This window comes from Bufo bufo, chromosome 5, assembly GCF_905171765.1.
Source record: "Bufo bufo chromosome 5, aBufBuf1.1, whole genome shotgun sequence".
In the NCBI taxonomy this organism is placed as follows: Eukaryota; Metazoa; Chordata; class Amphibia; order Anura; family Bufonidae; genus Bufo; species Bufo bufo.
The window spans coordinates 106453319-106468500 of NC_053393.1; the positions used below are offsets into that span (position 1 = coordinate 106453319).

General features: G+C 42.3%; 1 protein-coding gene across 1 annotated transcript in view; it reads left to right on the forward strand.

Annotated features, from left to right (window-relative positions):
- JPH1 (junctophilin 1) overlaps positions 1 to 14951 on the forward strand; it is a 125812-nt gene extending 110861 nt beyond the window's left edge. Inside the window, exons 4-6 of the mRNA XM_040432430.1 lie at positions 7628 to 8262; positions 14482 to 14578; positions 14872 to 14951. Coding sequence (XP_040288364.1) covers positions 7628 to 8262; positions 14482 to 14562 — 716 coding nt within the window. The 3' untranslated portion in view covers positions 14563 to 14578; positions 14872 to 14951. The remainder of the gene's footprint in view (positions 1 to 7627; positions 8263 to 14481; positions 14579 to 14871) is intronic.
- The last annotated feature ends 231 nt before the right edge of the window (positions 14952 to 15182 follow it).

Consider the following 15182-nt stretch of genomic DNA (forward strand, 5'->3'; position numbering starts at 1 on the left):
AATGGTTCTTATCTGCTGACACATTCTATGTTTCTAAGCCACTGCGTTCCCGCAATTTGACGTAATAGTACGTCATGGTGATCGGGCAGTTACCGGAGTGGTGCGTGCGCAATCACTGCAGGGGCCCGGCAGTCCCTGGTAGCCGGGCCTCTGCTGTATCCGCCGGCATCAGCTTTAAAAGCCATTGCCGGCGGATTAACCCCTTCTATGCCGCTGACCGCGACATAGAAGGGGTTTGTGTCAGGTGAGGAAGCGCATCGAGTCCCCGCGCTGCTGTGGCGGGGGACTTGATGTGTCAGAAGGCAGCCCTATGCCGTGTAGAGGCTGCCCAATGCCTTGCACAGAATCAGGACCTGCCTTCTACAGGTGCCGAGGAGATCCAGCCTCAGGATGGGTCTCCTAGGCAGCCTGTTAGTATACTACTCACTGTAGTACACAAACAGGCAATGCATTACAATACAGATGTATTGTAATGCATTTAGGGGATCAGACCCCCAAAAGTGAACATCAGAAACAAAGTAAAGAAAAAAAAGTGTTTTTAATGAAATTAATAAAGTAAAAAAAGAGAAAAAAAACGCCCTTTCCCCTTATTTTATAATAAAAAACAGAAAAAGAAAAAAAAACACACATATTAGGTATCGCCGCATCCGTAATGACAGACTCTATAAATATATCACATGATCCACCCTGTCCGATGAACACGACAATCAAAAATGAGTATGTCCCACGAAATGGTATAAATAAAACAGTCACCTCATCCCGCAAAAAATGAGCCCCTACCTCAGACATTCGCCCAAAAAATTAAAAAAAACTATAGCTCTCAGAACATGGAGACACTAAAACATCAGGTATCGCCTCGCCCGTAACAACCAGTTCTATAAAAATATCACATGACCTAACCCCTCAGATGAACACCGTAAAAAAATAAAAACTGTGTAAAAAAAAAAATGCCATTTTTGTCACCTTACATCACAAAAATTGCAACACCAAGCGATCAAAAAGGCATATACCCCCCCAAAATAGTACCAATCAAACGTTCACCTCATCCCGCAAAATATGAGTCCTTACCTAAGACAATTGGTCAAAAAATAAAAAAGCTATGGCTCTCAGACTATGGATACACTAAAATATCATTATTTCGGTTTCAAAAATGCTATTATTGTGTAAAACTTTAATCTGAAAAAGTAGACATATTGGGTATTGCCATGTCCGTAACGATCTGCTCTATAAAAAGGTCACATGACCTAATCCCTCAGGTAAATGCTGTAAAAGTAAATAAATAAAAACTGCACCAAAACAACAAATTTTTGGTCACCTTGCCCCATAAAGTGTAATAATGAATGATCAAAAAATCATAGGTACCCAAAAATGATACCAATAAAAATTCAACTCTTCCTGCAATAAACGAGCCCGAGCCAATGCACAAGACAATTGGCAGAAAAATAAAAAAAATAGGGCGTTCAGAAAATGGAGATACAAAAACATCATTTTTGTTTTCAAAAATGCTTTATTATGTAAAACTGAAACAAACATCATAGAAAGCCGACATATTTGATATCATTGCGTCCGTAACAACCTGCCTTATAAAAATAGCGCATGATCTAACCTGTCAGATGAATGTTGGTAAAAATAAAAAAAAATTAAAACGGTGCCAAAACATCCATTTTTTGGTTACCTTGCCTCACAAAAAACGTAATATAGAGCAATTAAAAATCATATGTACCCCAAAATAGTACCAATAAAACTGGCACCTTATCCCGTAGTTTCCAAAATGTGGTCACTTTTTTGAGTTTCTACTGTAAGGGTGCATCACGGGGGCTTCAAATGGGACATGCCTTCTAAAAACCAGTTCAGCTAAATCTGCTTTCCAAAAACCATATGGTGTTCCTTTCCTACTGCGTCCTGCCGTGTGCCCGTACAGCAGTTTCCGATCACATGTGGGGTGTTTCTGTAAACCGCAGAATCAGGGTATTAAATATTGAGTTTTGTTTGGCTGTTAACCCTTGCTTTGCTACTGGAAAAAATGTATTAAAATGTCAAATCTGCCAAAAAAGTGAAATTCTGAAATTTCATCTCCATTTTCCATAAATTCTTGTGGAGCACCTAAAGGGTTTACAAAGTTTGTAAAATCAGTTTTGTATACCTTGAGGGGTGTAGTTTCTAAAATGGGGTCATGTTTGGGTGGTTTCTATTATGTAAGCCTCACAAAGTGACTTCAGACCTGAACTGGTCCTTAAAATGTGGATTTTGGAAATTTTCTGAAAAATTTCAAGATTTGCTTCCAAACTTCTAAGCCTTCTAACGTCCCCAAAAAATTAAATGTAATTTTCAAAATGATCCAAACATGAAGTAGACATATGGGAAATGTCAAGTAATAACTATTATTTGAGGTATCACTATCTATTATAAAAGTAGAGAAATTGAAATTTGGGAATTTTTTTATTTTTTTTGTAAATTTGGGATTTTTTTCACAAATAAAGGTGAAATATATTGACTCAAATTTATGACTATCATGAAGTACAATATGTCATGAGAAAACAGTCTCAGAATGGCTTGGATAAGTAAAAGTATTCCAAAGCTATTACCACATACAGGTGAAACTCGAAAAATTTGAATATCGTGCAAAAGTTTATTTATTTCAGTAATGCAAATTAAAAGGAATTGCATTAATGCAGCTTAAAATTTGAATTTTGTGTAAAGGTTCAATATTCTAGGCTCAAAGTGTCACACTCTAGTCAGCTAATTAATCCATACCCCCTGAGCAAAGGGGACCTGAGATTGTGACTTTGGGGTTTCATAAGCTTTAAGCCATAATCATCCAAATTATAACAAATAAAGGCTTGAAATATCTCGCTTTGCATGTAATGAGTCTATCTCATATATTAGTTTCACCTTTTAAGTTGCATTACTGAAATATATGAACTTTGCACGATATTCAAATTTTTCGAGTTTCACCTGTAAGGTCACCTGTCAGATTTGCAAAAAATGGCCTGGGCAGGAAGGTGAAAACAGGCCCGGGGTTAAAGGGGTTAAAGAATTTGATGTTATTGTTAATTTTTCATGTCAATATCTATATTTAAACAAAAAACATAAAATCCTGCAGTTTTCGCACTGGCCACTAAGCCTAATAGTAAGGCACCACTTCTTGGTCTGTACAGATCACTTTACTGCAGTTACCTGCTTATCTATTCACAGACATGATATCATTGCAGGAAGAATGATACAGATAAGACAGGATCCACTTAGAATTACAAGTTCCTATGGAGGCCTACCACAAGCATGCTCTCCATAGTAACAGATGTGCGGCAGCCTCCTGTCACTGAGGAGGACAGGGGCTGCCGCATACACACTCCGGCTCCCCTGATCCTCGCCGGGAGGAGTTGGAACACTCCCCGAAGCACAAACTTCCAGGTTGCTGTGTTTATTTACGTAAGGCAGTCGGGAAGGGGTTAACTTTTTATTTGTTGGGCTGCCTAAATTATTTTTGCAAAAAGCTAAACGCGAAACGTGCGTTGGGGAGCGGACCGGTGGTGTTCCTGTGTGGTATACTAAAGTTGCTTGGTCAGTATTTTCTACGTGCCTATTACAATTCTAGTTACCATATTGCCTCAGTTAGCCTTTGTGGTGTGCATCATCACCCCCAAATTTTGGTATCTGTTGTACAATACATGCATATGGGTTGTATTATGTAATTTGGAGCCATAGTCGTAGGTGTAATACACCTTTTTACTGATGACCAATCAAGATTATTGCACGTGCACTTTATTAATATATACCAGCAGTCCACCATCGGTCCTCTTGGTTTTTAATACGTTCATGTATTGTGATCTGTGTTAAATGTCTTTGTGTGACTTGTGTCAATCATGTCTTGTTGTGATTTTCTAATAAAATTATGTTATTTTTGGATTACCTCGGTACTTTAAGTGTTTTTTATACTCTATTGACCCACTCCTTCTGGTCGGTTTTCATAAAATTATTTTTGCACCATTTTTTATATGTATTTTAGAGATTTTTATTTTTTTTTAGTTTGATTTAGGGGAAAAAGTTCAAATGTTAAAGTCATTATTTTCAAACTGTAGCTCTTTATGCTTTATATATTCAATTGCTACTAAATAAAATTATTGAAATTGGTTCCGTTTTATGTTGGTCATTTTGATATATAATATGTATAGTTTTATGTGAACAGGGTGACTGTGGTGACATTTCAGTTGGGGTGGGTTTTTACAATGACAGATATTACCTTTGTATAGATAACACAGGCTCACACCATACACAATAGGTAATATTACAGCTCATCTCCTCCCCCTCTCTGCACAGTGACCTCTGCACAGAGCATTTCCCATAGAAGTCAATGAACTTCTCCTGTCAATTGTGTCTAAGGTCCAGGTAGCTGATGTAAAGCAAAGCTCTATATGCTGTCAACAACCCTCAGGTCTAGGTTTAATTTATTTAGTTTATTTAAAAAAAAAATTTAGGTGACATGTTCCCTTTAAAATGGGAGTGCACAAGCTATAGCTTAGGGAGCCACATGTGTCCCACAGTGCCATTCTGCCCCAACCATCTGGTCACATGCATGCTTGTCTCTGTCTGTTGGCTCCTCACATGCTTTCTCCATGTCAGAGAGAAGACCGGTGGCACATTGCACGGCTTCAGGAATAGTGGTGCATTGTATGGCCATCTGTAGAACCCCCATGTATTGGCAGAATGAATGTCTCCTGGTGCCTGTGTGGCTCTCTAGAATGTAGGTGAAGTGGCCATTCATCCTCTTAGTTATGGGAGTAGTGACAACCTAAACTGTTTCAACAACTCACATAAACTGCAATAGAGAGAGACGCATGTGTACATGGTCTCTCCCTATCTAGAGTTCAAATGAGGGAACAGGGACCCCCATTCTCCTGATAGGTAGGAGTCCTGGAAGTGAAACCAGCACCTATCATCATCATCATCATCATCATCATATAATCTCGATATGCCATAAATGGCTCAGATGGTTATACCTTTTTTACATTTTGTTGCGGCAACTGGGATTAGTTCAGTCTGACATTGTGCACCCCTAGTTATTTCTGACCTCCACAAAATGAACTTTGATTGGTATGCTAATAATGCCCAAAGTGCCCAGCGGAGCATCACCAACTATTAAAAGAGCCCAAGACTGCTTCTCCCAAATGCCCAAGACGCCTCCTCAGTTATTCCCAGTACATCACCTTTGTGCCTTCCAGTCCGCCCTTCTTCTGCAATGTCACTATTTTCATTCAGTTCTGCCCACGATGCATGCGCTCTACCTATCTTTAGTCTGATATCCAATGCAGGGAAAGCAGTGTGCAGGCGCAGGCAGATTCCTGGTCCGTATCTGCGAGAAATGAGACAGATGCTAATGCTCGGACTCACAATCGGTAGAGCGCATGTGTCACGGACAGAATTGAATGAAAATAGTTACGTCACAGAAGAGGGACGGACTGGAAGGGTCAAAGGGGAGGTACTGGGAACAACTGAAGAGGTGGGCTCTTGGAGGAGGTGGTCTTGGGCTCTTGGAGGAGGTGGTCTTGGGCTCTTGGAGGAGGTGGTCTTGGGCTCTTGGAGGAGGTGGTCTTGGGCTCTTGGAGGAGGCGGGTTTGGGCTCTTGGAGGAGGTGGTCTTGGGCTCTTGGAGGAGGTGGTCTTGGGCTCTTGGAGGAGGTGGTCTTGGGCTCTTGGAGGAGGTGGTCTTGGGCTCTTGGAGGAGGCGGGTTTGGGCTCTTGGAGGAGGTGGTCTTGGGCTCTTTGAACAGTTGTTGACGCACCGCTGGGCACTTTGGACTTCATTAACATACCAATCAAAATTCATTTTCTGGAGTTCAGAAAGAAGGATAATGCTAACAAAGCTATGGTTGTAATTATGTTAGGCAGCGCTACATTGCATTGCCATGGGTTAAATCTAATATATAAAGCTGAGTGTATGTGTGTGCGTATGTATGTCCGGTAAAGGAATCCGCACCGTCGCATTTACAATCACAAAATTTGGTACACAGGTACATCAGGTGTCCGGGAAGGTTTTAGACCGGGTCTCAGCTCTCTAGGACGTACCGTTCCCCCAATAAAATACATTAGCCAATAGAAGCTTGGTCACATGACCCTTATCAGCCAATAGAATCTCACAGGCCATTAGCCTCCACATACAGTTTTACTCCAGGTTTCCATAACAACCCAGCCATTTTTCTTCACTGCTGTAGCTAAGCTTTAAAGGAAATCTGTCACCAGGATAATCGCTATTGAAGTAAAGCTGTGGATGACACTGTTAAGGGAGCGTAGTGCTGTGGAGGTCACAGTTCAGGCGGCAGGTAGGGTGGCCATTCAGGCCATCCTGAAAAGACGGACTTAAATGCCACCCCCAGGTCCCAATAAGCTACACCTCTGATCTGGTTAGGCCACACCCCTCCCACTCCTCAGCTGACAGGGATAAAAAAAAATGAAGTTAAAAATCAATTTCTGTCAGCTGCAGAGGTGGGAGGGACGGTGACTTTCTCCATGCAGCTCACACTCAGACAGCACAGTGCTGCTGTCTCAGAGTGTGCTGCTTAAAAGGACACGCCCCCGATCTGGTTAGGCCATGCCCCCTCCCACTCCTCAGCCGACATGGATTGAAAAAATGAAGTTAAAAATCAATTTCTGTCAGCTGCAGGGGTGGGAGTGACGGTGACTTTCTTCCTGCAGCTCACACTCAGACAGCACAGTGCTGCTGTCTGAGAGTGAGCTGTTCAAAAGGACATCCTTGTGTCCGTCCAGGCCCTGCGCCAGATGGAGGACAGGGAGTCTGAAAGCCGGACTTTCCGGCCTAAAACTGGACCTCTGGCCACCCTATGGGCAGGCTGCTGTTGAGGTCACAGTTAAGGGGATGGTCCGCTATGGAGGTCAGTGTTAAGGGGCAGATTGCTGTAAAGGCCACTGTTAAGGGGGCGGGCCCCTGTTCAGGTCATTGTCAAGGGGGTGGTGTGCTGTGAAACTCACTGTTAAAGGGGTAGGCTGCTGTAAAGGTCAAAGTGAAGGGGGTGGGCTGCTGTGGAGGTCCAATTTTAAGGAGACAGGGCACTGTGGGGGGGGCAGTGTTAAGGTGGCGGGGGGCTGTAGAGGTCACTGTTATGGGGGATACTGTCAATATCTTTTAACAACAGACACAAACATTAAATGAAATATACCTGAGCGAAGCCAGGTCCTTCAGCTAGTATAGTAATATCAGGTGACGGATTCCCTTTAAGGCAACCATTTTATAGATGTTCAGAACAGAAATTAATTTGCCGTTGTTGCTGCGTTGATGGCTTCCATTATTTTCAAGTGTCTCAGCAAGGTCCTTTGTTCATACTAAGAATAAGCTATGTTCTGCACATTTTTATCATGTTACTAAACTAAGGTCATGTGTTGAATGTTTAGCCTAAAAATGAATATACTTCATCTTGTCTTATATAACTGTAGGTAGCCAAGAGTTCATCCACAATATACAATTGTAGATGAAATGTGTGTCTTCATTTCTTTACAGCTTATGTACAATATTAGAGGTTCTCTGAGATTAGAAACAATGGTCTTTTATAGACACAGCACCATGTTGGCTCACTTGTATGCATGGTTCTCACTTTATTTTAATTTAATAATTTCAGGGCCAGATTACATCAGGCAAAAGTTTCAAGATGTTGCTGAAGTAAAAGAAAACACAGAGGAAAAGTTACCCAAAAAGACACCTTCTCCAAAAGAGTCACCTCATTTTTATACGAAAGGAAAAAGTTCTCCAGGAACGCCAGAGGAAAAACGAAAGCAGCCTCAACAGTCTTCTTCACAGGATATAAAGAGAAAAAATTCTAACACTGCCCCAATAGCACCCCCAAATCTTGAAAGAAAAAGTGCTTCTACTGATAACTTACCTGTTGCTTCCTTGAAACCCCTGCCTGCTAAAGCTCCCGTGAAAGAGGAGACCATTGTCAAACAGTCACCAAAGGCTTCATTTGGCCATAATCCAAGCAGCACTGGGAATGGGGAACTTCATGCTGATTTCCATAGCTACTATGGATCAGTGAAGCCCTCATTGCATTTAGCTGTAAAAGAAGATTCCAACCCAAAAAAGCTACCATCAGCAGTGAATGTGCCACCATCCCAGAAACAAAGCCCTAAAAAGCTACAATCAAAGCCAGATGCCAAAGAAAGCACACCTAAGTCAAAAGTTATGCCCAGATCTGTGGCACCAAAGAATCAAACGAATACTGATTCAGTATCACCTGTTGGAAATGGAATTAATTCAGTAGGTATCAGTTATAATTTTAAGGCTAGTTTGTTCATTTTTTTATGCAGCCTTTCCTTTATAGCTGTCCTCCATTTGTGATTGGTTTCTAGCTTTTGGCTTGGAGGACTACATCAAAAATCCAGACAGTGGAAACCCAGCCTAATGGTTTTGGTCCAATTTCGCTAAGTTTTAGGTTTGGCTTAGGCTACCTTCGTTAGAGCGTTAGACATCTGACAGGCAGCATTCGGTCGGAAAAAAACATGGCTTGCAGCCACTTTTGTCTGGCTGAATCCCAGCATATATGCCGGGAGTGTCCGGATCTCCTCTAATTTCCCAATATAGTCAGTGGGGTCTGGGGACAGGCGGCAGTTTCCGGCTGTGTCTCATCCAGATAACTCCGCCAGGCTGTTCTCTGCTGGAAGTCTCTAATGGTGTGAAACTAGCCTATCCTTCAAATTTCCCCTGGGAAATATTGTGTAAGTCAGTGCCTGTTTCCTCGCCGCATGTGGAGTCAAAAGCCAAGCTAGACATGGCATCGGTCTTAGACTATAGTGGCTCTAATCCAGGAAGCCATTTATGGCTAGGATAGGGGATAGCTATTAGATCAGTAGGGCTCCTACCGCTGGGACCCTCATCAATCACGAGAACAGGGACCCCGTATCCCTCCGAGCCCCACAAAACCAACAGTTCTGGAGACGGCCAAGCACAGCACTCGGCTATCTCTCAAAGCTCCCATAGAGATAAATAGAGCGGCAGGTGCATGCGAGCCATTTATTTTGGGCAGCTCTGAGGGGAGTAGAGGGTGCCCATTCTCATAATTGGTGGGGGTCCCCGCAGAAGGACCCCCACCGATCTAATATTTGTCCCCTATCAAGCCAGTGATGAGAACAATTTAAACATTAGAATTTAAATTCACTATCTTTTTAGCCATTATTTCTCTTTCGGAAATTGAATACCCTGGCCGATGTAAGTCACAAAGTGTAAGTACTGATGATTGTCATTTATGTTGGAATTATTTTGGGTTCCCGCTTTACCCATGGTACATGTTGGTTTCATGTGTCTATTCTTCCAGTTGGCAACTTTGGAAGACAAGTGCAAATGCAAATCTGTGGAGAATCTCGCTGTAAAGCTACGCTGGTATAGTTAACAGCTCATTTAAATTAGTCTGTGAAAACACTGCATAAAAGCTCGGATTCTCCGTTCCGATTGACACTCTAGTGTTGGCACCGCCTGTTATCCATTTCTAGATATTTCTTCTTCTGCTACTCTGAAACAGGGAGCCATGTAAAGACTGGCCATAACAGCAGAGTGTTTGTCAGGGAGAGAATCTGTGAAGGAGATGGTGTCTATTAGACGCCCTGATAAATCGAATTGTCTAATGGAGTAGCTCCTCTTTCATGACTGTCGCAAGGAATAGTCACTGTGAACAAGGACCTATATAAGATGCCCACAAAGAGGTAAACTAGTGGATGATCAGCTTTACATATCATCATTGATTATAGAGAATGCTTTGTTAAAGGCTATGGACACCTTGGGAGCAATTTTTTTATTTATTTTTTGGGCTAAAAACCATTTTTTTCAAGTGGTCTTTATTAAAAATGTTCAATCTGTTAGCAGACTATCACTTCTGAGTCCCCACAGCTTGATGGCTCCTGTGAAGCCTTATCTCTGATCTTCTGACCTCACAAACACAAATTTAAGCCATATTCTTATCAGTTTGATAAAAGTTTAGCTATAATGATTGTTTAATGAGATCAGGAGATCAGAGATAAGGCTTCACATAAGCCGTCAGCTGACAGGACTGAGAAGTGATGGTCTGCAAACAGATACGTTTCTTAAAGACAGCTGAACATTTTTAAGAAAGACCAGTTGAAAAAAACGATGTTTAGCCCAAAATGAATAAAATGCAATCATTAACTAGTTGCCCTAAAGGCGTCCATAGCCTTCAAGTAAAAATAGCAGAAATGAAAAAAGAAAGACCACCGAGTGAGTTGACCACCTGCAATATATCTGTGAAGGGTTTTTTCTCAAATACAGAGTAATGGATAGTAGTTTTTGTAATTTCTACCTTCATTACCCTCATAGCTGAGCCAGAAGACAGCTTGACTTAAAAGTACCCTATAGAGGTTTCTCTACCTTTTTATATCAGGATGATAGGCCATAAATTTATGATGACTACACATTCAGTCGATGCGTGTCTTCAGCTCCCGTCAGCTTTACTTGGGAAACATTATGCCAATGCATTATAGTCCATAAACCAACCGGATGTCTCCTAGGCAGAGAAATAAGGGATGGCACAAAGTAGGCCTTTACATTTTAGGCTACTTTCACTTCTGCGTTTTAGCCTGATCTGGCAGGGATTATCTGTTCTGAACGGATCCAGGTGTATTCTCTCTAAAATGACCAAGACGGATCAGTTTTCTTTTGTGTCTGAGAAAACGGATCCGGCACCATTGACTTACATTGTGTTTCATGCCAGATCCGTCATCCGGGATCAGTATCCCATGCCGGACACACAAACGCTGCTTGCATCGGTTTTCTGTCCGGCATGGGAACGCAACCAAACGGAACGGAATGCATTCTGGTGCCCTCTGTTCCGTTCAGTTCAGTTTTGTCCCCATTGACAATAAATGGGGACTGAACTGAAGCGTTTTCCTCCAGTTTTGAGATCCTATAACAGATCTCAGTACCGGAAAGGAAAACGCTGATGTGAAAGTAGCCTTAGTCGGAGTCCCGGTGGTCAGACCTCCAACCATCATATACTTACGGCACATTCTTCTGGTCTGCCACAAACTAAGTTCTGGTAAAAGACAATTCAAGGAAAAAATAGTGTCATTCTATGAACTTGAATAATTTAGTTTTTTTCATATTATTACTATTTAATCTAATAACAGTATGGCCTAGGCCAGTGGTGTCGAACCTATGGCACGAGTGCCAGATGTGGCACTCATAGCCCTCTCTGTGGGCACCCGCACCCTGGAAAAAGTCTATGGTGTACCAATATGCCTTAGACTTTTCCTGCCATTTATCAGCGCAGGGTGCACTATGAACGGCGCAGGCAGCTCATAGAATGGAGACAGGCTATTATAGCAAAATAATAAAGTACATGGAAGATATACTATATTATTATTCAGGTTAAATTACTGTGTTGGCACTTTGTAATAAATAAGTAGGTTTCGGGCTGCAGTTTGGGCACCCGGTCTCTAAAAGGTTCGCCATCACTGGCCTAGGCCACTGCATTGCAGCAACCAAGGTGATAGCTAGGTAAGTAGCACCAGCTCTTACATCCCTAGAACATGTGTATACAGATGGTGCCTTCCCCTGTGTGGTACAAACACATATTTTCTCATTCACTTCCATCCATAGAAAAGCCAAAAGAAAAATCTCATGGCTGCCGGGCTCAGAAATCATAAGATGAATATTTCAGAAAGAGATAATTTGACTATAAAGACAGGGAATGGCATGTCAGCATGTAGCTGTGAATTATCGGGGTGACTGGAGTTTTTCTGTAATGAGGGGTGCACCTAGCCTTTCTGCTGCTTGAGGCAAAAACTGAAACAGCCCCCCCTATGCCAATTTCTTTACCTAACCCCTTTGCCACAATAAAAAGCGCTCATTGCCCATGGCCCTTCCACTGCCCCCCTCTTGCCCCTACCTGGTGCTGCCTAAGGCAATCGCCTCATTGGTGGTGCGCCCCTGTATGCGGAGTCCCCAGAATGTCTCTACCTGGTAGATACCAGAAAGGCAGAAAATGACACAGTACGTTCTGTAGCCCACATAAAGAGTTAGCAGGCATAGTATAAATAGTACAAAAACAGAAGTCATAGCCCAGGGAGCCGCGATTGCTTCTTCACTGTTACCAAGCTGCTTGTTATTCACGTCTTAAAGGAGACTACTCGCTATCTCATAAGGCTCTCTTACATACTGCATTGATTGAGTCAAGGCATCTAATCAAAGGACCACCCACCAGTTTATTTCTGTTGTGTTTGTGGAGCCTGGGATGGGAGGTAATTGAGTAAATTGTGGATATGCTATCCAACTGCAGGGCCTCTCATGCCCTTCCCAGCAAACACTATGAAGAGGCACCAATCTAGGGACAGCCCTGTATGTAGAAATAAGGTTTTAGTATTTTAATCAGTATCTTGCCTAATTATGTAATAGTTTACGGTTGAAGAACTGCTGAGAACTTGGCTTACTTTAAATTATTTATGCACAATGTCGGTAAATTCCTGATCATGGAAGGTATGAAAGTCTACAGGCTTCAAAATGGTGCAGAGACTATAAACAGAGAACACACATTAAAGGGGTTATCCAAGTTTAAATCCCCCCTCTAGAATGCCTGGACCCGCGGCCCTGCACCTACTTACCTGGCCCCCAACACCGGCTTCCTCCAGAATCACTACATGGCAGTGGTTGCATCTCCCCTGTCGGCAGAAATCAGCATTCGCCGACGTGTGTACCAGGTGAGATGCAGCCCCTGGAGGAAACCGGAGTCAGGGACCAGGTACGTATGTGCAGGGTCGCGGGGCCGGGCATCCTATAGGGGGTTACTCAAACTTGGATAACCCCTTTAAGGTGGCCATACACATTAGTCTAAAGTTGATTATAAAAAAACAATCGTTTTACCAGACTGATGATAGACCATCAACGTCATGTTTGAAATGTTAGTCCGGTGGGCAGACAAAAGATCTTTCATTCAAAGGAAGGTCAATCGTCCATGGACTTAAATGTCTATGACTGTGTGTACAAAATGATCGTTCACCAGGTGACCATTTATTCAACGGTTGTTCAATTATTAACCTACTTCTGTCTCATTTGTATGGCCATTTTAAAGCCTCCTGCACACGACCAAATCTTTTTTGTGTTTCGCAAATCACGGATCCGTAAAATATGGATGCAGTCATATTGGAAAAATGCTTATTCTTGTCCGCAAAACAGAAAAGAATAGGACATGTTCTATAATTTGGCGCGCAATTGCAGACAGCAGGTGAATGATGTCTGTATACTGTGTGCATTGTTTATTCCCCCATAGAAATTAATGGGTCTACGTTTGTTCTGCCAAAAATGTGCATTGGATGTCGACCGAAAATACAGACGTGTGCATGAGCTCTAAGGCTGGGTACGCGCGTGATAAAAAACTGAATGTGGTAACCAGACCCGAACTTCTTCACTGAAGTTCAGGTTTGGGTTCAAGGTTGTGTAGAGGTAATTATTTCTCCTTATAACATGGTTATAAGGGAAAATAATAGCATTCTTTAATACAGAATGCTTAGTACAAGGTCAATTAAGGGTTAAAAAAAAATAAAAAATGAACTCTCCTCCAATTGATCGCGTAGCTGACGGTCTCCTGTTCTTTCTTCAAAACCTATCAAAGGACCTGTGGTGACGTCACTGAGCTCATCACATGGTCCATCACAACGGCGATGGACCATGTGATGTGACGTCACCACAGGTCCTTTAGCCGGTAGCTCATGATTAAAGAAGTAAGAAGAGATCGGCAACTACGCGATCAAGAGGAGGAGGTGAGTTAATTTTTTTTAACCCTCAATTGACCTTGTACTAAGCATTCTGCATTAAAGAATGCTATTATTTTCCCTTATAACCATGTTATAAGGGAAAATAATACAGTGAATAGACTGTCAACTTAGCAACCATGCATGAAAATCGCACCACATCCGCACTTGCTTGCGATTTTCACGCAGCCCCAGTCACTTCTATGGGGCCTGCGTTGCGTGATAACCGCACAATATAGAGCATGCTGTGATTTTCACGCAATGCACAAGTGATGCGTGAAAATCACCGCTCATGTGCACAGCCCCATAGAAGTGAATGGGTCCGGATTCAGTGCGGGTGCAATGCATTCACCTCACGCATTGCACCTGCGCGGAAATCTCGCCCGTGTGAAGAACCCAGCCTAAGGCTACGTTCACATCTGCATTGGAGCCTCCATCACAGATTCCACAAAAAAAACGCAATATTTTTTCTGGCGAAATGACAGACTCCATTGACTATTGTGATGGACCTGGCAGTACCTCCTTCATTTTAGATGTTCTGCTCCTTTGACAGAGGAGGACAATGGAAATGATCAACGCAGGTGCGAACTGGGCCTCAGCCCGAGATGATGTAAAATGTGCTGCCCTGTTCTGCTCTCAGATTGGGTCATTATATCAAATTGCTTTATTTGCCGCGATTGACATGGACTGTGTTTTAATACAATAATTATTACTTTATTTGCAGGGGCCCAATTCGGTTATGATTGCCCTGGTTATGCTTCTAAACGTTGGTTTGGCAATTCTTTTCGTCCATTTTCTCACCTGATTGGATGCTGGTACAGGTAACATCTTTCTTCTTCATCATGTACTTTCACACATAAGAGCAGTAAATGCAGCTTATTCACGTCCTTTTCATAGCCCATCAACTGTATTTCTGTGTAACCAGGAGGTTTGTAGGGGAAGCAGAATTATAAATACAGCTCTAGATGAGAATGGGACACGCTGTTACTCATAGTTACTCAACTCATTATATAAATAGCTCTGTATGTAAAATGGTGCCGAAAGGTAAACGTATACTTAATGGAAGTTCTTCAGGCTGATGTACAACCATGAACCATGTTTTTTTTTTTTATAGAGACACCTGGACAATGAGAGATGTTGGCACACAGTTCCCGTTACTAGTGTCACCAGCTGTTCTTATGGCACCTACTCTGTCATGATACAGGAAAGAGAAGGATGAAACTTTTGGAAGCAAGATCGATCGACTAAAAAAAAAAATACAAAAATTAAAAAATATGTGTATGTGTGTAAGCCTGAGGGGCCTATCTGATCTTTTGGTAGTCCTTTACCATTCTCGAATTCCACAGAACGGTAGGTCAGTCACCGTGTCAGAAGGCAAAACACAACCTGCTGTGAGAGCCTAGTCAGTGAAGATGGCCGCCGGCC